The following is a 21042-nucleotide window of genomic DNA, read 5'->3' as shown; positions in this document are numbered from 1 at the left end:
AACCAGTTCTTTACACTTTTTCTAAAGTTCCTGTAGTTTTCCTCTTTGCGTATTTGGATGGGCAATGTGTTCCACAGGGTTGGACCCAGATATGAAAACGATCTCCCGCCCATTCTAGCCCGTTTGTACCTGGGAACCGCAAAGGTCGCTGATTATAGGCAGCGAAATATCATTCTAAAGACTTGAAGGAAAAGGTTTAGCTGTATTATTGGCTTGTATTCCTTCTTTGATCTTTACCTTTGATCTTTGAAAAGTTTACCTAACCAAATAAAATATGAGTTTTCCATGGGTCTAAATTCCATATCACACAGACCTCTGAAGTAATAGAGAAATACTGAAAAGCCTCAGATGGTAAGCAGTCTAAATACTATTTTAGCCCCTTTCTTTAAAGAAATGATTTGTTTTTCTGTTATCCATAAGTGCACACTTATGCTCTGCTGTACTCATCCATCTTAACGTCCTTACATGGTCCTTCTTCCATACAAACCGATGACACTCTGAATATGTTAATTTATCTTTCAAATAGGGTTTCTTGCTTTTGTAATGTAGGATGAGACCTAGCAAAAAAGGTCTGCTTGCACGTATTTGAACATTTTAGTTAAATATATCAACTCTTGTTTTTTTTATGCAGGGTCATCCCGGTCCTCCTGGCCTTCCTGGTCCCAGAGTGAGTATAATTGATTTAAACAGATCACAACATTATAAGAAAGGATACTTAAGTTTACATCTCTAATTTCAAGTCTTTTTGTCTAGGGACCTGGGCTGCCTGGACTGGCGGTGAGTATTTTTTGGCGGAATTTTTTTTCCTGAAAACCTTAATGTACCACTCTTAAATAGGCAGGGTTAAAGTCAACTTTATAACTAATACAACAAGCATTGAACGAGAAATATGAGTGAAGAATGCCATGCCAATATTTAAAAGCGAGGAGTGACTGAAGAGATAATTATTAGAGATTGCTTTTGTTTTGAAAAGCAGTGAATGTGTAGGAATGCTGTAGTTCATAGGACATGCTTTCCAGTATTCATCAGTGAATAAAGTAAGTGTAGTCTATTCAGATTACAATTAAGAAAGCTGAGATTGCCACGTAAAATATCTGCACATATCACATTGTTTCAAATGTGTTTAGGTATTTAGAACTGTTGACATTAACTTCAAATTTGAAATTGTGATAATCGCACTACACATTTAAAAGCTGTAAACGTGTTTTTGAATTTTCAAAATTGGATAATTAATAGATAAATGATATGATTTTAAGTTATGTTATGATTGCAATAAAATGTATAGAAAAATTATGATTGTACAATAATCAAATAGTTATTACATACATTTTGCTATTTTAAACATTCTGGTGTTTATTAAAAACTTGATGTTTGTAGTCTTAAAAAACGTGACTTTTTATTTTCGAGTTCAACAATAGTTGTGAGTGGTTTATACACTGTTCTAGATATTAGGTTGAAATCCATGATATATGAGATTTGTTGTTTTAAAACTATACAATCCATTTGTCATTTCGAAAAGTTATTATTGCTAATTAAATCTATACAAGCTATTTGGACATTTAAAAAATGCATCAGTATTACTTAAAATCTGGAACAGGTATCAAGGAATTAAACATTGTGTCTATAATTAAAACCCCCTTTATAAGCTGTATGCTTTCCTCACAATTAGCTTAACATGTTTGGCTTTTGCAACAATTTCATTCACAGAAGGTATTCTTGCAGAGAAAAAGGCTGTATACATTGTCATCAGGGTTCTCAGTTATAGAGAGAGGTTTTGTAGGAAGGGAACACATTTGTAAGACCAAGTATATGGTGTGCTTGGTTTAATAAGATGCCAATAATGTTTCTCTAGCTTGGTGCACAAGGGTGTGCACAGGCAAACATGTGATAATATATGAGTGTATACATTTCTCTTCGGGTTTGGATCAGGCAGGGTGTTAGACCATAATGGAGAACGGGTTCTTGTTTTATAGGACTGACATTATGTTAAGAGTATGGCTATTTGAGCATGGGTGCACGTGCACGAACTAGGAGAATACCCATATTTCATTAGGGAATATGAGAACACATTTGGACTGTGGGTGGGCGTGCCAAGGGAAGTGCCATGTATGCTTAGGGAACAGCTTTTGTTTGGAAAATGCAACGTAGTACAAAGTCTGACAAAAATAGGTGTGCATACTGTGGGAATGAGCATGTGCAAATTGGATGGGTATCTTCGATATGGAGGATATCGATGTTATGGGTCCTTGTGCTTCTGGGCTGGATGCAAATATTCAGAAAAAGATCAAGAGTGTTGTTTGTGTGAGAGATGGGAGAATTCAGAAAAAGATCAAGAGTGTTGTTTGTGTGAGAGATGGGAGAATGAGGCATGGGCACATAGGATAGGGCATAGGATAGGGCATAGGATAGGGCATCTGTTGCTGCAGAACGAACCCGTAACATGAGGGCAACATGTTGGTTCAGCATTCCTGACCCTTATATAGCACACACCTTAAATTAACCTATTCTGTTTTTCCAATAGGGTCCTCCAGGTCCAGTAGGAGTTCCTGGCGAAATTGGAGTGACCGGTCCCAAGGTACGTGGCTTTTTCACTCACAGGTGACTCGGAGACAATATGAAGAATTCCTTGCTATACCCTCCATAACCTTGTCGGATGAAGAACAAGCGTCCCATCTGATGATGTGTATAGGTTTGACTGGGATATATTTTTTTCATAGGAATGATCTATTTGCGCTTTTAAGTTCAAATGCAGGAGCAATGAACCAAACACCAGTCACCAAACAGTCGCCAAAACACCAGGGATAGCAGAAATATAATCTAACACCTTTGAACCCTAGTCACATGGGGCTCTTTAATCAAACCCTCATATCCCCAACACCCTCCTATTAGGTGTTGAGGGGCCTAGGGACCCAGGAGGCATGTTCACTTTTTATTCCTTCCACTCCCGTCATGACCCATGGGACAAGGGCTAACAAGGGCAGTCCCCAGGGTTCCAAAAGGCAAGAAAGTTGTAGCCAAATGGCGTCTGTTATTGATGGGCACAGACAGGTGGAAGTGGAGTAAATTTAAAAGTATTAGTTGAGGGGAAAATGTTTCTTAACCTGTTAATCACTATAGTGTCTGCCGTTGAAACTAAACCAGTGAGATACCACCGTACGTTTAGTGCCTGCTCAACTACTCTTTAGATGTGTAACTTGTTGGTCAGGTCTTCACATCCTGTTGGGGCTGACTTAGACTTTCATCTTTCTTAGGATGTTAAAATGAGCACCTGATGGATGTTAACAACACTTGTAATTTAAGTGTCAGGCAATGAACTGGTTTGGGCTCTGCTCTGTAAATGGGCAGTATTATCTTATTCTTGTGAACCACAATCCTTTTCAATACAAAATCGTGTTTTTTTAAAAAGAACATCTGGTTGCTTTTCACATTTTGGGAGACAAGGGTATTTATTAATTATGATATTCTCTTTTTCTTTCAGGGCATTAGGGGGCCCCTTGGTGCTGCAGGACCACCTGGTCTCCCCGGAAAGCCAGTGAGTGGTTTTATTCTAGCCTCTGAGACGTTTTACAGTTAAAAGATGGTGCCCTAAGCCACAGTGTCTTAAAGAAAGTTTCTCTTTTATCTCTCATCCACAATTCGTAACATCTGATGACTTGTACTGTGCTTGAAGAGGGAGACTCTTTGGGCTATTCGTATTCTCCAGGGGTGTAATGACCCATGAGACCCGTGGGGATTTCTTCCGGGTAGGCAAGAGAAGAGTTAGCTGTCAGATTTCCCAAGAGACTGCTGGTTCTGTTAGACTGCTTAGGTAGTGTCAGGGTTGTTCACATACTAATTGAAAGTCTGATATGTGATTGACTCTGCTCCTCGCTTCGGGCCTATCAGAAGAACTCATCTGTTTGGAAATCTTCCAATTCCCCTATACAACAATCCGCTGTGCAGTTGAAAGAGTGCATCCTCTTTTCTCATTCTTTTCTAGAGAATGAAAAATCCATTTTTATCTTCTTAACCATCTTTCAGAAGAGAAAAGGGTATTTTTCAAGCAATTACATTTTTCTTTCCACACTCTTCACATTCCATACGCTATACATTGAGGGCCTGATTACGAGTTTTGCTTTGAGGTATCGGACCGCCACGGTTGTGGCCCGACCCTGCACCGCCAAACCCATGTGCCCACCTCCTGCCAGATTATGAGTAACCTTGTGTATGGCGGTCTTTTTTTGACGGTCCCATGGCGGTGCCCCTGAAAATTGGCACCGCAATGGGAACACCCAAAAAAGTTCCTGCACAGCATGGGCTGTAAAGCCAATGCCATGCAGGAACTGGGGTGCATGCACATAGGGGGGGCACATGTTGAGCCCCCCTGCATGCATCCCCATGCATGTGGGCAACAGGGAGCCCTCCCAGTTGGACCCCCTTTGTTTCAGAACCACCAGCCTTTTAATGGAGGAAAGACCTCCATGACACCCCTGGCGGTCCTCAAACTCTTAAAATGCATGGCTGTGTTTCAGCAGCACCACCAGCATATTACTGAGGCCCTGACCAGCGTACCACCACCTGGGAATGGCGGTTTCCCTGGCATCTGTGGTTGTGCAATGGCAGTCCGATCGCCCAACTTCAGACCACCAGACTTGTAATTAGACCCTAAATGTTAATATAAATTCATGTTCTCTGTAATGAAAGTTAACATATAAAAAGATCTCTTTCTCATGCCCCTTAATCGGGATCGGGGAAACTTTTGCAGAAACCAGAAACAATTATCAGAGGTAAAGATGAGAATTGCTAAGAGACCAGAGAGAAATGCTAAGCTGGACATTTTCTTTATATTCTGTATTTTCTAAGATCTAAACTACGTATTTGCCTCCTTTATGTTTTTTGTTGTAGGGTCCTCCAGGAACCATCCAGGGAATTGAAGGCAGTGCCGACTTCTTGGTAATTGTGATTGCTTACAATTTACAAATCATGCTTCTTTCGTCCTAATTCAGTGCCCCTTTGGTTGGTCTTGAGACCTTTACAATCTGAGCTTCTTTCTTGTGTCTCTCTTGCAGTGTCCAACCAACTGCCCAGCTGGACAAAAAGGGCCACAAGGCTTGCAGGGACTCAAGGTAAAAAAAACTTCATACACAAGTTTCTTTAATGGGATCCCATGCTTTAACTTCCTGAGACACAGGTGTCTTGAATATGAGCACACAGGCACTGCATTCATGAGAAAATACTTTGTATCACAAGTGTAAAAATGAATGTATATACACATTCACATGGTAGCAAGGTTAGTCTAGATAGAGTGATTTTCCCGGAAGCACAATTCGGTTAAGTTGAAATGTCGGCATCAGAACTCCACTCTGTAGACTCCATCGATGTCAAATAATTGAACCAATACCCGAAGTTCATTTATTTCTGAGTTCTGAAAGACACAGTTATGAAATAATCTGACTGAAAATTTGGAAGCCAATTCAGGTTTATGGACATCTACAATTTCCGTTTTGCATTTTTTTTTTAAAATTGACCTCCACAATAAATGAAATGAAAATCTAAGATGATAGGAGGAATCATCCTGCCTTCTTTCTGAGAACAGTACATGAGGAAGTGACGGCACTTGGATTTTTGAGTGCTCTAATCTGAGCACAAGGTCTGACTGTAGGGACTCAAAGAGATATTTAATAGATTGACAGTTAGCAAGTTCAAATGCACTGCTGAAGACTTTACATCTGGAAGTAAAATTTCAAAAGTATACTGACTTGGCAGATATAGGATTGGGGATTCGTTGTATTCTCCCAGCATTCCACAGTGCTCTCAATGTAAAGGTCTTAGGTATCCATTGTGGAACTATACACTGCAAGTCAAGGAGGAGGTTATTGATGCCTTTTTGGGAATGAAGATTTTTCTAAAGTTTCGAGGCAGAGCATGGGCTAGCAATGTGTTTGCACAGAAGTGGGAGTAGGTGAGCTATGACAAAGCACTGGAGTACATGGAGGGAAAAGCTGCCTAAGGCAAATTGTGTAGGAAACTTAAAGAGGCACACGTTTGAGAATGCCAAATAGATTCATATAAATGGTACACCGGAGTCGGAAAAGACTTCATTGATGCAGAATAATGTTACATGAGAGTGGAAAGTGTTATACTGGACTAACCATGGGTGGCACAGGTAAGAGCGATGGGAAGGTGTGGGGGTGGAGCAGGGAGGGGGATTCGTCAGACAACGGGGTAGGTAAAATTAAATAAAAAAATTAATAAAACCACTTACCTTGTGCTCGCCGCATTGCCCACTCTGTGTTATATTGGGCGGAGTCCTTTCAATGTATCACCAAGCTTGGTTGAACTCTGAGGTGCTGGAGTTTTGATGGGAGGTACCATTCTCAATAAATTGGAAAGACTCTGCCCGATATAACACTGAAACCATCAGAAATATACAGACCTTAATAAAACAAGGAAAACCATTGGATGTGGAGGCCATTACGATGCTTCACAGTTGAAGACCTAGATGGCAGTAATCCCTAATAAAGGACAAAAACAATCAGAAGTGCTCCTCATCGTAATATGGAAACTGGGAGCTTGGACACAGAAATATGTGATATGTGTTTTCATAGATGAACTTTCTTGCAGTTGGAAATAGAAAGACTTACCAAAGCCCTGAAGAAGTCTGTAAGGGCGAAACGCATTGGCTAATGGCGGCAAGATGTTTGTAAGGAACTGTCAATTAAGGAATTAATGAAGAGGAAGGAGTCTGTGCATTCATGTTACATTATTGTTGATATTTAAATATTTGTCCAACTACTGTGGCTGAATATGTAAGGTTGTCAACAGTGTATATGTAATGTATGTGTTGCCCCAAACCTCTCAATATTGAACTGTGATCGAGGAATGTTAAACTAGAGTAGAGCAATATTAAATTGTAAAGGAAGAAACTTATGCCAGAGAAAGGCAATAGTAAACTGTTGTAGGAGAAATTATAATGTTAAGTTGTAATAGGATAATTTTGAACTGTGTGAAAGAGGAATGTTAGACAGGAGTAAGACAATATGACATTTAACTGGATAAATGTAAATGTAAAATGGTAGTAAGACAATATTGAACTCTAAGAGAGAAATGTTAGTCTGGTGTAGTGCAATATCAGACTGCAGCAAGAGGAATGCCATGCTCGAATTATTGCAATATTAAACTGTCAAAATGGAATATTTAAATGGTGTATTATTACATTAATATTAAATTATCTAAAATGGAATTGTACGAAGGAGTAAATTTGAATACCAATAGAAGGTCTAAACAGATGGAAGATAATATTAAACTTTATTAGTTTAATATCACACTGGAGTGGGACAAAACTCATTTACAATTAGAGGAATGCTGAACTGGAGTGAATCGTGAAATAGTTATGGGAACTATCAAAAAAGGAAGTTACTTTAAGACTGTGATCTCATTGGTTTGCTACAGGGGTAGCTATTTGAATGTACTAAGAGGTGAACTGCAACTTCCTGTACAGCAAAGCGGACATATTGCACCTGTTCTACTAGAACAGACTGCTCATAATGGCATGAAATGTATGAGGTAAAAATGAGGAATACTCAAATGACTCACATTTTTTTCTACCCTCAGGGTCATAAAGGACATCCAGGTATACTTGGAGAGCCAGGAAAGATTGGAACAACGGTGAGTATATCAAGAGGATTGAGCCTTTGGAAAGACATAGTTCTCAACAAAGATGCGCCAATGACAATCCTGACTCCATACATCTGCCATTGATGTCTGTGGCTGGCAGGCCAATAGGAAGAGCCTATGTGTGAGAGACAGTCTCAATACACTTCAGTAGTAAATAAAGAGTGTTTAAAGAGTCTTGATTCCTCGATCAACCCATGAGTCACGAATATCTCTGTTATATAAATAGTGATGTATTATCACTACTAGTTCAGTGACAGTCACCAAACACGCATCTAGGACTTCAGGAACGAGAAATGTGTTGTGCCAGATCCCTTTTCTCGGAAAAAGGAATTAAATGCAGATCACATGTCATAGCTCAGATAATTCATTGCCAACAGATTACAAGCTGCAGGTGGGAAAAGTTGCTGGTTATTGATTCCGAATTTGAGAAGGAATCAACTGAACCCGGGTCAGAGAAGAAGTCAGATACGGATTACAGACTTCAGGCCAGAGATGGAATAAGCCGCTCATGACAGATTCTGGTTTAAAGAAGGAAATCATGTGCTGGTTATCACCGAAAGTAAGAATCTGCTCAAGATGCCAAATCTGCGAAGTGATCAGTTGCAGATTCCATTTTTGAAAATAAATCAGATACAGATTACAGATTTTAACTCCAAGAAGGGAGCTGTCACATATTTGAATTAGGGTTTAGACAAGGGATTGGTTAGATTAATGAGAAAGTTTGTTAGTGCAGGTTGTTACTATTGTTCTGGGAGATTAATATGTTGCAAAACTATGTCTCAATGTTACTGATTCTGACCAAGTAAAGTAATCTCTTCCATCTGTGATTTTGTGTTGGAGTTATATACATTAGGCTGGGGAATAAGTATCTATTCTTTCTCTAATACTCTTGAATGTCTCAAGTTGCCGGCCTGGTCTAGTACATACGCACCTCTGCTTGTTGGAGTGTTGTCTGGGAATCTTGTAGTTTTCTGGCCTTTGTAGTCCATATTAATCTGCCCCTTCTCCTTCACTGTTTGAGGCTGCTGCAAGTGGCTGCAGTCCATTTGATGAATATATGTGCTTTCTGTTTTCTGCTCAGGGTCCGAAAGGAGATGTTGGAATATCTGGCGAGCAAGGCATCCCAGGCCCTCGAGTAACGTATTTACTTACATTTAATATATAACATTTATTATGTGTTTTACTAACCAAAAATTCGAACATTGGTGTGCGCGCTGTGCATTCTGCTGTTGTATAGTGAGATAGGTGCCCTGGAATTTCAGGTGATGCTGTTCAGCTCCTGCAGGGTTATGGTACGATCCAAGGATAGGCATGCTTTAACATGTTCTTAATTCCATGCAGTGATGCAGTGAAAGGGACATTAATGTCTGTGGATGTTTCAAGATATGGCCTAGAGACAACTTTAGCCAGCTGTTTAAGGTTTCCCCCCAAAAATCTTAGCAAAAGTACCTACATACAAAAATGAATACACAAATACATACACAGGCTTTTTGTCAACCCTCTTGATTGATTGGCCTCTTCAAGTGTCACTCATAGATTACTCCTGCACATCACAGCCTATAGCACGGGGCAGTGAGTCCGCTCATTTCATCCATTGGATGTCTTGCACCACAATTGATGGCATTTTGCCAGATAATCTGCATGAAAAGGAGATCATGTCAGTGCCAGGGCTGCTGTGCATGGGCCACTGGTTCACTTCTTTATTCACATGGTTTTATCCTTTTGCCAGTTTATTCATTTTATTTATCATATGTTTACAAAAACCCACGCAAAACAAATTTGCGCCATACCAAATGGCTTTACTAATGCTTGTATTTCCTCCATGCAGTTGTACAGATCTAGAAGGATAGAATTAGCCGAGGATGTTCTTTTTTCGATGCAGTGATGCAGTGGAAGTGATATAAAGCCGAGGGGTGTTCTTTATTCTATGCAGTGAGATGGAAGGATAGGCCTGCTTTGGTATGTTGGTAGTCCGTGCAGTGCTGCAATGAGCTAGTACTGAAAATACTCAGGGATGCCATGCAGTGTTTTTATTTTAAGCAGTGATGGATTGAAATTGAAGGATATAAATACCTAGGTATGGTCATTTTTCTGTACATGATGATGCTTCATATAATATTTATAAAATGTAAAGGCTAGGTGTGTCCTAATATTTGAAATTTACCCAGACATGTTTTTGTTTGTTAGGGTCCACAGGGCGTCCGAGGTTATCCTGGGCCATCTGGACCCAAGGGGGAGACGGTAAGTGCACCAACAGTATCAGGTAATCTCTCAGCACGAACATGTCTCCTTTAATCTCGTTGTCTACCCTGGAGCAAGGTACTTTAATTGCAGCACACTGTGGCGCTGATTTTAAACATCTAGGGGCAGATTTACAAGCCCCTTGCGCCACTTTTAACATTGAAAAAGTGGCGCAAAAGTGGCGCAAGGGGCTCTGCCCCCTGGAGTCCTGGCCCTGCACTGTCATTCTACCCAGGCTGCAGAAGTAGTCGCGGCACCAATTTACTTAGCTGGCTTCGATTCTGGATTAAATCCGGCATTTTTTGATTTCAGCTTGGAGGAGGACCTATTTAACTTTTCGCTCTCTATGCCCTTCTGGCAGGTTGGGACACCGTCACAGCAGGCATCCATTTTGTTCACTATCCCCTCACAAAGGAGTCTCGTTACTTGTTGGAAAAATAGACAGGCTTAGTTTCAGTGTTTTTGGCAACAGGAAGGAATAAATAAAATGTTATCCCCCTGCCCTTTGTGGAGGACTCATCCCATGCTCCCCGTTAGCTAGTTCCTTAAAAGAATCTGCCCCTGCGTCCAACTCAACCTACATTTGAATAAAGCTAAGAGCAAGCAAATACTCTCTGGTGTATTTTAAAATGCCACATAACAGGTAATTTTTTACAAAATAAATAGATGCATTTTCGTTGTCTCTCTTGTCTCTTTCTACTGAAGGAGAATAAAACCCTCCAATGCTCCACCCACCTCTCCTTTTTTGTTTTTATTTTGCTCTAAATGTACTTTGACACAATGCCACTGACCTTGGGCTCATTATCACACAGCTGGTAATCCTGATTTGGTTGCAAGTTGGAGTTTGCCTCTGAACCAGGATTTGTAGTAGTGAGAAAATACCACAATTGTTCTGCACACACGTTTCATAAGGTACAACCTGGTAGAATTGCTGCTGGTAAAAAAATAGAGAGAGCGTTTTGCAGCTCAGAATGGGGAAAATCACATTGTAGAATGCATTATCTCCTCTCACAGATATAGAAAAAGGAATGGGGACTTAATATCACACCTGATAAATACAGCACCCTGAGGTATCTGCATTTACTGCATGTTAAGGTATTGCACTAAATAACGGGTCTCGTCAAAAGAGGGTGCCATACAGAATCTCCCCATACTGTGGGTGGCCCAAAGAGACTAGCATACTCTAAAAGCATTTCACCTAAAACTTTGCATTTTTCTTGACAATATAACATTAATGTACTGAGCTTGACCACTCTTTCCAGCAGCCCTTTCTAAACATATCTCTGTAATAGAGATTGATTTTACAGAAGATCTTCTGCTGATCAATAAAGTCATTTTCTCTATGCAGCTCCCAAGGACCAAGTAAGTCATAGTTGTATTCCCTTTGTTTGAGGTGGTCCTTTAGTCATTTGCCTTCTCCTCTCCCCTGTTCCCTTTGTGGAGCGGTGGCTCGCTCTAGACTCTGGAGTCTGACTTGCCGTCATTTAGGCTTCTGGCATGGGATTTGACTGTGTTTGTCTTCCTATGCAAAGGTGTGGCTCTCATTAGGTCAAGGGTGCAGGGTGGCTGGGCCCCAGACTTGAAGTGATACTTTCTTGGAATCCACAACCACTGGTCCGCCTTTCCTTACTTGCTTCAGGGCCTTTACAACCTATGAGGTACCTGTTCTCACAGTAATTCGTCCGCGTGCAAGAGCGGTATAAGGAGGTTTAATGTGGGGTAGTGCAGTTTGTGAAACCTAGTGTCAAAAGTCAATAGCGTTGCTTGTCTTCCTCTTACACTGCTTGGTTTGTTCCTGCCTAGGGTCCCACTGGATATAAAGGAATGATCGGATCAATTGGAGCAGCCGGAAAACCTGTAAGTTCACCATATGTCATTATTCTTTTGTAACTTCTATATCTCATCCATCCTTTCCTTAGCAATTTACAAGAACCTATTTCCTATATATTCACCAAAGAATAATAGCACTCATCCGTGTACTGAAGCACTTCCCTCTCATATACCTTATATATCCTTGCGGTGTCTACATCAACGCCTCTCATCTCACCTCATCTGTGGTCTCACCTCTCTACCACACTGCTCATTAGTATCCAGGTCCACAGCTGTCTTCTACAACCACCTGTCATCAACAGCCATTCCAGCTCCCTTTATCTCTCATCTGTCCCCTTCACCCCATCACCTGTCTCTTATACCCATCTGTTCTTTCCTTGACTCTCAATGTACATATTTCTCACATGCGTCCTACACCCATCACTCCAATATTCCTTCCCTCTCTCTTCTGGTACATTCATCCTGTAACCACAATGATTTCCTACACCACACTGTTTCTCCCATGGTCACACCCATCTCTGTAAACGTCGCCTGTGAGGCAGGCATCATGTTCTCCCCCAATTTCACTTTACCTCATGCCTCTCTGTCACACCACTTGTTTAGATCTAATAGTTTGACATTTATGGAACTTATTCCTATCTTGCCTGATTCCCCAGTTCCTGTTCCAATGTGTGAATATTGGGGGGGTTAGCATTGTTTGCCGAAGTCCTTGGGCAAAACCCACTCCCTAAATTCTGTCCTGTTTTCCATTCAGGGTAAAGAAGGACCTCAGGGACCTCCAGGTGATGCTGGTGAGAAAGGAGACACCGTAAGTAACCTGTTGTCTTATATTTTCTGAAGCCAGACGCTCTTTATTTTTAATCACCTCTATACACCTATTTTAGAGCTTGTGGTGCACCTACATTTAACAGATTTAGACCTTCACTGCAGATTATAAGGACATTACAAGTCTCCAAGGAGCTCCATGACATATAGAGTCATGAGGCAGAAGACCGAGGGCCCGATATATCAAGGGCTTGCTTTGCCCTTGCCTCATTCAAGGTGACACAAGCTTTTAAGTGAGATTTACTATGTCGCACAGAGCCATAGCATTATGCAAGGCAGCACAAGCCATTGCCTTGTGTCACTCTGTCCTAGGAAGGTGTTCAGTGAGTGTGGGTGTCCCTTGCATCCACCTATGGTTTTTGGAGCATTCCTAGATTTTTAATAACACCAATAAGCCTGAAGATGCGTCAAAATGGTACACCTTCCCATGGGAGGCGTAACGAGGAGAAATATGCGTATTTATCCTTGTTTTTTCCTCTTTCTCTGCAGAACACTAGAAAGAGGAAAAAGCTTTAGAGGAATGGTTTTTGCACTAGAAGGTTGATATTCCTGTGCAAAAACAATGCTGGCTGTAACACAGACACCCTTGAATCATGGTGCAAGTGTGCATGCGTTGGCACTTATCAGACACAAGGGCACCCGCGCATTCCTGCCCTCTCCATTTGATGTAGTGCAGCAAGTTGTCTTGCTGTGTTGTGTTGCGCCACATATTAGGAAATCTGCCCCTGTGTGTCGTTATTAGGGCAAAAATCTTTGAGATAATTTCCAATATACTTGTGTATGCTCAGTGGAGGTACATTATCCAATGTAATAGTATGCCGTGGATTGTGATAGTCAAACAGTTCAAGTCGTGTCGTGCAGGTCTGTCTTCCATCTCTGAGATGAGGCTACCGTAGGCTGAATGTGCCAACCCATCATGAGCACATGTTTTTGGATCCGAGAAGGACTGTGGCAGGCAGACCTGCAGGAGGCACTCCTACCTTTCCGTTGTGAGAGAAGTAGCTCAAAACCAACCATGCTTTTGATGGCCTACCCATTCCCTGAAGATTGTACTGGGATCACTCCTCCTGATGGCGAGGACACAAATAGGGAAGAAAGGTGGTCCTTGAAAAGGCAGTGGCAGAGTGGCAAGAGAAGTGATATCACTACTCACAATAAGCTATTAGAAGGGAATTGTGTAGTCATTTTCTTAGTACAGGAGCACTTTGAAATGTAATAAGTAAATAACGTTCACTCATTTATAGGGATTTTACAAACTCCCACTTATTGCAGTATATATAACACACATAAGCTAGTCACCCTGGATCTGGAACACCATCCTGTGTCCATCAGACTGCCCCAGCACTGCACTAACTTAGGAAATAGAGTCACCTCCTGATAGAGCAGTACATCACAGTGCATAAACTGACCATAACCAAACTTTCTGTACTTTTACTCATTGATTCTGTGTGTGTTGTTGACCATGTATAGGTCTCAGCTGCCTTTTGTCTAGGTTTGCACTAAAGAAATACCATGTACATGCATACATACACATACATACATACATACATAATAGAATAATTAAATTATATATGTAAATGTGGTGCCTGATATTATAAAGATAAATAAAACAATACAATGGCAATAGTGTTTCATATCAATAATGAATCAAATATTTCTGTGTTAATTTTTCTTGCTGTAATGAAAAGAACATAACAAAAAGAAGAGTGCATGTAATTTCACAATAAGCAAAATAACTCAATTTCCCTTGGTCAAGACAGGACATTAGTAATCGGCCCAACCACGAAATAACCCATAGTCAATCCACTGCGTATGAATAGTACCGCTCTGTGTATTCTTTTACCATAGTGGAATGACCAGAGAGGCCCATTGCTCAAACCACCAACCATCAATCAACACAATGGACACGAAAGAGCTTGTTTAGAAGACAATGAAGGGTGAATGAACCTACACATTAGCCTTTACAGTCTAAATCTATTTCACCTCCTACCCCCAATTCTCTCTCCTTTACTGAGGCATCACATCAGTCCCAGAATCCACCTGGTTCAGAAATTCATTCTAAACATTCTTTCAAACTAGGTCCTCCCCTTCTGCCTCCCCTGATTGCCCTCTGCCAAGATCACTGTTAGAAATGTCTGCGCCCACTTTCACATGGACTGTGAAGTATTCCCCTCATTCTTAGTGATACCGCCCTTGGTGTACTCCAGGCGGTCCCAGTGTTAAGGCAGGAAATCTAAGCCTTCTGTCCCTCTTCTATTATGAGAAAAAAGACACAGCAAGAACATCCTTGGTTATACCACCAAATGGTATCCTAAAAACTGTTTCGAGGGTTACCGAGCCCACTCAGAATGGATTAAATTGCCCACATTTCCAGCACGTTTAGCAGAAAACTGAAAGCTCCTTGTGGCATCAATGACCTGATTTCATTGTGTGAACAACCATGGGTATAACATATGTAAGCCTATGACATTTAGACTGTGCCATCTCAAACCTAGAGTTATGCAAACCATTGTAACTATGATAAGATCTTCCCCACCACAAATTCCTCTATGGGATCCCCCTCTCTTTGCCTGTATGTCCCTCTTTTCAAATTTGCAAAGTTTGGAGATCTGTATTACAAAAGCCTTTAAAATTCAGTGTAGTGTAGGACTTTTTTGAAAATTCAAGTTGTGTGAAGATTAGTTTCCTACGAAATGCATGTGATTTCTGCCCAGGTGTTTGGCTTTTTCAAGTCTGAAAATCGTACTCCTGAGGTGGTCATATATTAACCCAGAGACACTATACCACACTAATAACCTTTTTACAAGCCTTACTGTTAAATCGCCAAATATTTATTTTAAATGGCCAGCGGCAACTGCCTATGTACAGGGTTGGGGAGGAGGGAGGCATGATACAAAAATAAAAAATTAACTTACTTTCTTTGCCAGCACTCGATGTCTCTCCCCTAGTCCTCGCAGAGCACCGGAAGCCAATCATGACTCTACAGGAGAACATGCCAAGTGCGCATGAATGTTTGGAGGGCCCCAGAGGGCCGACTATGTCATTGTGTACACTTAGGGAGGAGGTGTACAGCACTCCTGCTCCCTCTGACATGGGGGAGCCCAGCCCCATCCCGCCCGACCTGGCTGGAGTCGGATCCCCGCTAAGAAAAATAAAATGATAATAACTTCTTGTTATTATAATTTTTATTTTGCATCACTCAACGAGCAGTTGGGCGACGCTGCTCCGCCTTAGTGGAGGATTCCCCACTGGAAATGGCCATTAATCATGAGAAGCGCAAAGAATGAGTGTTTAAATGAGAAGTAGTGGAATAAAGAGACATGTTACAAATGTCAGGATAGTTTAATAATTTTAGGAATTCAAATTACTTTCATTGGTCAAACGTCTGCTTCTGTCCAAGCTCTTTAAAATCTCTTCTGTGCAGATAGTTTGCCCATTCCTCATGTAGCTCTGACTTCAATGGTGACTCTAATCCGAAACCCCACAGCATTGACCTTTGTTTTAGGAGTAATCTTGCAAGGAATGAACTTCTGTATGAAAATAAACCTGTTTAAAGTATTTTTACCGAGCCAAGAAGCAGTTGCATGAGTTAATAAAAGTTTTAAACAACAAGGTCCAGAAATGGGCTGTCTCTAGTGATGCCCCTCGCCCCAGCAGACGATTTCTGTGAATCCGTCATTTCTATATATTTTGAGACTCTTCTTCAGTGCTTAATTTTGCCTTGAGGTCGAAGAAGCTAATCTGGTGTGATTCCGTTGATACTGACAAGCTATTCCTAAAACCTCAATAAAGAGCAATCAGAATGATATTAGCACAGAGTACTTCATATAACGGAGATATGAGAAAACAGACTGGTATAAAAGAATAGACATCAAACACAAGCTGTGATAAATGAAGGAGAAAAAAGACCTAGCAGCAAGACAGGTATCAATCCAATAGAGACGAGGAGATCACACTTCAGATCCAACTGAGATATGATTTACATATGTTGTCAACTGTTCATGAAGCCTGAAAAAAGTACCTTTCGTTGGCGTTTTGCAGGCACCCTATCGAAGAAACATGCATACACACAGGCAGCTAGAGAACACATTAAAACACACATTCTGTTGAAGCAGCAATAGAGCTATCGTAAGGCAATCGCCAAAGCAAATTCTGGGGCCAACATTTGATAGCGAGACACCGAGAATGGTGGGAACTAGAGCATGATTTCAAGAGAAACACATTCACATAGCCAGTTAATGAGTCCTCCGTGTTAATGCACAACCATGATTTGTGAAAACGGACATGGACCTGGCCACTCACCCAATCATCATTGGAAATAGAGACAAGTGCAAAGAGAGATTTTCTGGTGTGACCTTCAGGTAGTATTGCCACTTTAAGAAATGCAATTATTTCCCAGTGGAATGCTTTTCCTCTTCGCCTTCATCACACATGCCTCATTTGCACCTTGGCATTTCACAGCAGTCATATTTCCAGTGATGCAAGTCAGCCTGTGCACATCAGGACTCCAGCCATGCTGGCCTCGGCCACTGCGACCCGCTGAGGTGTTGCCTTTTTATCTCTAATTGGATGCCTGTCTTTTGATGTAGCTGCTACATTCAAGTAATTTGCCTTTTTGGGCAATGTATAATCCAGAACCTTTGACCCCCGTCATTAGTGCAATTGGAGTCCCAGCCTCTAAGCCTGCCACTGGCTTGCGGGTGAAATATGAAAATAGGACATTTCACTTGTCCCTTCCGAAAGACTGAAGATTTTAAGTAAAAATGTGTATGTGGCACAGTAGGGGAATAACATGCGTTGTCAGAGCCGGCCCTAAATCGGATTGACCGGGACAGCGTACTGGGGGGAATGAAAATGTGGTGTTTGTTATGAGGCGGGGGTCACTGAGGTGTGATGGCCGGAGGTGTGAGGAAGATGGGAGGAGGGCAGGGGTTTAATGGGGTACCAACAATTATGCTGAGGTACATGAAAGGCTGATTACAAGGTTTTTAACAGGAGCCGATTGAGACAAAGTGGGATGGAGGAGCTACTGTTTGCATAAAATTAAGCCGGGCAGCTCCCTGCTGTGGCCCTTGGAATATTGGTACCCTGAGCCTGGGCCCAGATGCCTATGCCAAAGGCTGCATTAAGAAAATGGGGTATCACCCAAGATAGTCAAAGGACCTGGGTATCAAATGATAAACATGAAAATGGTCCTAGACCTATAATTTTTGAATATTAATTATAGGTCTAGGACCATTTTCATGTTTATGCCAAAGACTGGCCCTGAGTTTCACCTTTCAGTGAGAGGAAACTAAGCGTAAGCCTTGGTGTTTCTCTGCAGGTCCTTTAAGTGGGATAAAAAAAGTGGGGGTTCTCTAATTTCATTTATTTATTTATTATTAATATTATTATTTCTGTATCTAGTGCACGACTCACTCCCAGAGCAGTATCTCAGCGATGTGCTGATCGTGAAAAGCAACGACATTCTAAACCAGCCAGCTTTTTAGTATCTTCTTAAAGTTTTCAGAATCTGGCCAGGTACAAAGATGAAGAGGGAGTTTATTCCAGTAGTATGGGGCCGTGTAAGAAAAGGATCTGCCCCAGAATCTTGAAGTACGGATGTGGAGGGTCAGCAGAAGCCCTTTATTTGAGGACCTTAGCGGTCTGGGAGGCAGATAGTGATTGAGACGTGAGACCAGATAGACTGGGCGGGCCTTGTGAAGTGCCTCATGTGTCAGACAGCAGAGTTTAAAAATGGCCTGCTTTCTAATTCAGTACTTGTGTAGTTACATTGACCATGCTTGCTCCCCTGAGGCTCGTCTTTGAGGTGTTTTGTCGCTAGAGGGAGCCAGAGAGCAGAATTGTGAGAACGCCAGAACGCCATTGCCTCGAGGCGAGTGCAGTGCTGCTGCTACAGAGGGAAGCGGAAAAACCTCTGTAGTGAGAAAGTAAAGGAAAGCAAGCTACCGGTCGGGCGGCCGGCCCTCGGCCTCACATCCGTCACTCGTCTCCATCTGCCGTCTCAACCATCATAAGGTAAACAAGGCAATTAACCAGCACAAACAGCGCAGCAGAGCACAGCACTATCGGCGCCTCAGCATCCTGTGGCATCTTTAACCTCACAGCCTCGTAGCTTTACAGAACTTTTGCTCTAGATAAATTCTCCCCGAGTGCACCACTGCCAGCCACCTGCCACCGGGGTTGGGAACCCTCTGGCGGAACATCGAGTCTCCCCCTCTGCAACCTGCAATTTGGGACCCACCTGTTTGCTTGGAGGACTGTGTGTCGGACAGGCAAGGATTTTTGACCTAGCCCATTCTCTCTGGCCTCTTCGCCTTTCCCCCGGCGCGAGCGGCTCACAGGGTGGTGGCTTGGCTGTTCCCTGCCCCCCCTCTGCTGTGCAGAGCAGAGCAGAGCGTGGGAGCACGACCGCAGGTCTCGCAGCCTTTGCAGCAGCGGCCGCGGGCAAAAATCGGGAGTGGCCCGGTAGCGGCGGGAGCCGGCTGGGGGTCACGAGAGCTCTTGGTCAGCATAGGGGCCAGTCTGGAAAGCGGAGGAGGATTGCAGCAAGGTCCCCTACAGCGGCAGGAGCATTCCAGAAGCCGCGGGAACATTCAGCAGCCCAGATATCAGCAGCAGCCAGGGCTACCCCTGAGTTGGCGGGAGTCGCAGGAGCCACTGAGACCGGCCTGTGCATCTGTGCACCTTTCGACGCGGGAGACAAGAGGTAAGAGGTGTGAGGCAAGCGCGGCAGCCGTTAGAGGTCGCCGCTAAGTAAGAGCCAGAGGGAGAGGTCTGAGGGGCTGGCAGACTAGGTCTCCAGCTTGCAGCCCCCCTCGCGTGCACCGCTTGCTAACTCCTCCGTGCCCTCAAAAGAAAAAAACACAGCTCAACACAGGGGCCCACATCAGCACTAGTACTGGTATTCCCTCCCCTCCAGCACAATCAGGCACAAACAAGCCTAGCCCTAGCCCTAGCCCCAGCAAACGGCGCAATAAGAGATGACGCTGAGGAAGACTAAATCCTGCACGGAGGATGAGGGGGAAATGAACCCTGAGAGTCGAGCACAAAGAAGGGTAACCAGAAGCATAAGTACCCAAAAATCCCAGGACCTGGTCACTGGCAATTCCCTCCCCCAAGGCCTTATCACTCAATTCTTTCAGGCCTCAAACAGCCCGTCGCCTTTGGATGAAATGTCACAAGATCCCGCGACTAATGCCATACCTGGGTTCCCTAAGATCCACCTGGCCCCAGGGGACTCTCACTCCTGCGAGCCTGCTAACTTCGAGTCACCTGGGAGCCTTGAAGCTTGTTTTCAGCCTGAGGCCAGGACAAAGAGCCCGATTAGGGTCACTGCCGACATTCATGACAGGCCAACTCTGGGGGCGAACGAGGATTCAGATACTGGGAGGGCAAGCGAGGCTGTCGCATCCTCCTCCCCAAAGAGCACAGGCACAGGCAAGGGTCTGAATGCAATTGTGACACCTAGGGAAATACAGAGGCCAATCCCTCAGGGTACGGAGGTTCCAACAACTTCGTTCTTACTAAAATTGGAACAGACCATTGAACGAACACTTGAAACTACTCCCATTAATTTAGGAAGAGCAAAGGCCCCGAGAACTGCACAAACGGAGGGTTGGAGTCCGCTGAGTTTAACTCATCACCAAGACTTAACCGACCCAATTGATGAGCCCACTTTCAAAGACCTTAACTTGTCTGCAATAAGAGAAGTCCAGGACACAATGGCTAGGGCACTGCTATGGCAGTCCGCAAAGATGGAACTCCAAATCGACCTTTTGCAGTCGATAGCCCAACATTTGGTGTGCCAAGATGACAAGCTGGCAAAGCTGGAAGTTCAACTTAACGCCCAACAAGCTCATGTCGCCAGCACCAATTCCTGTGACGTCTTAATTGATAAATGGGCAAGTCTTCCCGAAGTCTTAAAAGAGATGCTTGCATTAGCCAGGGGTCATGGCGAGATAACCACGCAAGATCAAGCCGCACAAAAGCTACCACCACAGACGACAGAGCATGCCGAAACAGCAACCCTTAGCACAACGGGCAATAGAGCCACAAAGGTTCCCCTAGTAGGTCCCCGCATTAACTTTACTTCGGCTAATAAAGGGAATGGTGACCCCGAGGCCTCGGATCTCGAGACCGTTAGTGATGACCTGTCTGTTACTACCCCTCAAGTGGAGAGGGCCGAAGGAGCATTAGCAAGTGCCAAAGCTCCGTTATCAAGGAGAGCCAAAAAAAGACTTAAAAAACAACTTAAGAAGTCCAAAGCTAGAAGCAGAAACACATCCTCGGTGGTATTAACCCTGGGCGACACTGAAACTAAACGTATCACCAAACCACTCTTCCCCATTTTCATACCCAAGCAGGTGTCTAAAATGGGCAAGCCATGTGACGCACCTCTTGTTCGCGGTGAGGCCCAAAGACAACAAATCCCTCTCATGGAGGGTCAAACTAATGAGGCTCTTCAACAAAGGCCTTCACAGGTGGCCT

At 43.0% G+C, this 21042-nt stretch overlaps 1 protein-coding gene across 1 annotated transcript in view; it reads left to right on the top strand.

Moving 5' to 3' along the window:
• The first annotated feature begins 610 nt into the window (after positions 1–610).
• Positions 611–21042, top strand: part of LOC147731505 (uncharacterized) — an 87239-nt gene continuing 66807 nt past the window's right edge. The window contains exons 1-11 of the mRNA XM_086956549.1: positions 611–667; positions 754–777; positions 2522–2575; positions 3479–3532; positions 4885–4932; positions 5049–5105; positions 7594–7647; positions 8738–8791; positions 9844–9897; positions 11701–11754; positions 12482–12535. Coding sequence (XP_086812675.1) covers positions 626–667; positions 754–777; positions 2522–2575; positions 3479–3532; positions 4885–4932; positions 5049–5105; positions 7594–7647; positions 8738–8791; positions 9844–9897; positions 11701–11754; positions 12482–12535 — 549 coding nt within the window. The 5' untranslated portion in view covers positions 611–625. The remainder of the gene's footprint in view (positions 668–753; positions 778–2521; positions 2576–3478; positions 3533–4884; positions 4933–5048; positions 5106–7593; positions 7648–8737; positions 8792–9843; positions 9898–11700; positions 11755–12481; positions 12536–21042) is intronic.

The sequence above is a fragment of the Lissotriton vulgaris genome, chromosome 2_1 (genome assembly GCF_964263255.1).
Source record: "Lissotriton vulgaris chromosome 2_1, aLisVul1.2, whole genome shotgun sequence".
NCBI lineage: Eukaryota > Metazoa > Chordata > Amphibia > Caudata > Salamandridae > Lissotriton > Lissotriton vulgaris.
This window is presented reverse-complemented; position numbering and strand designations above follow the sequence as displayed.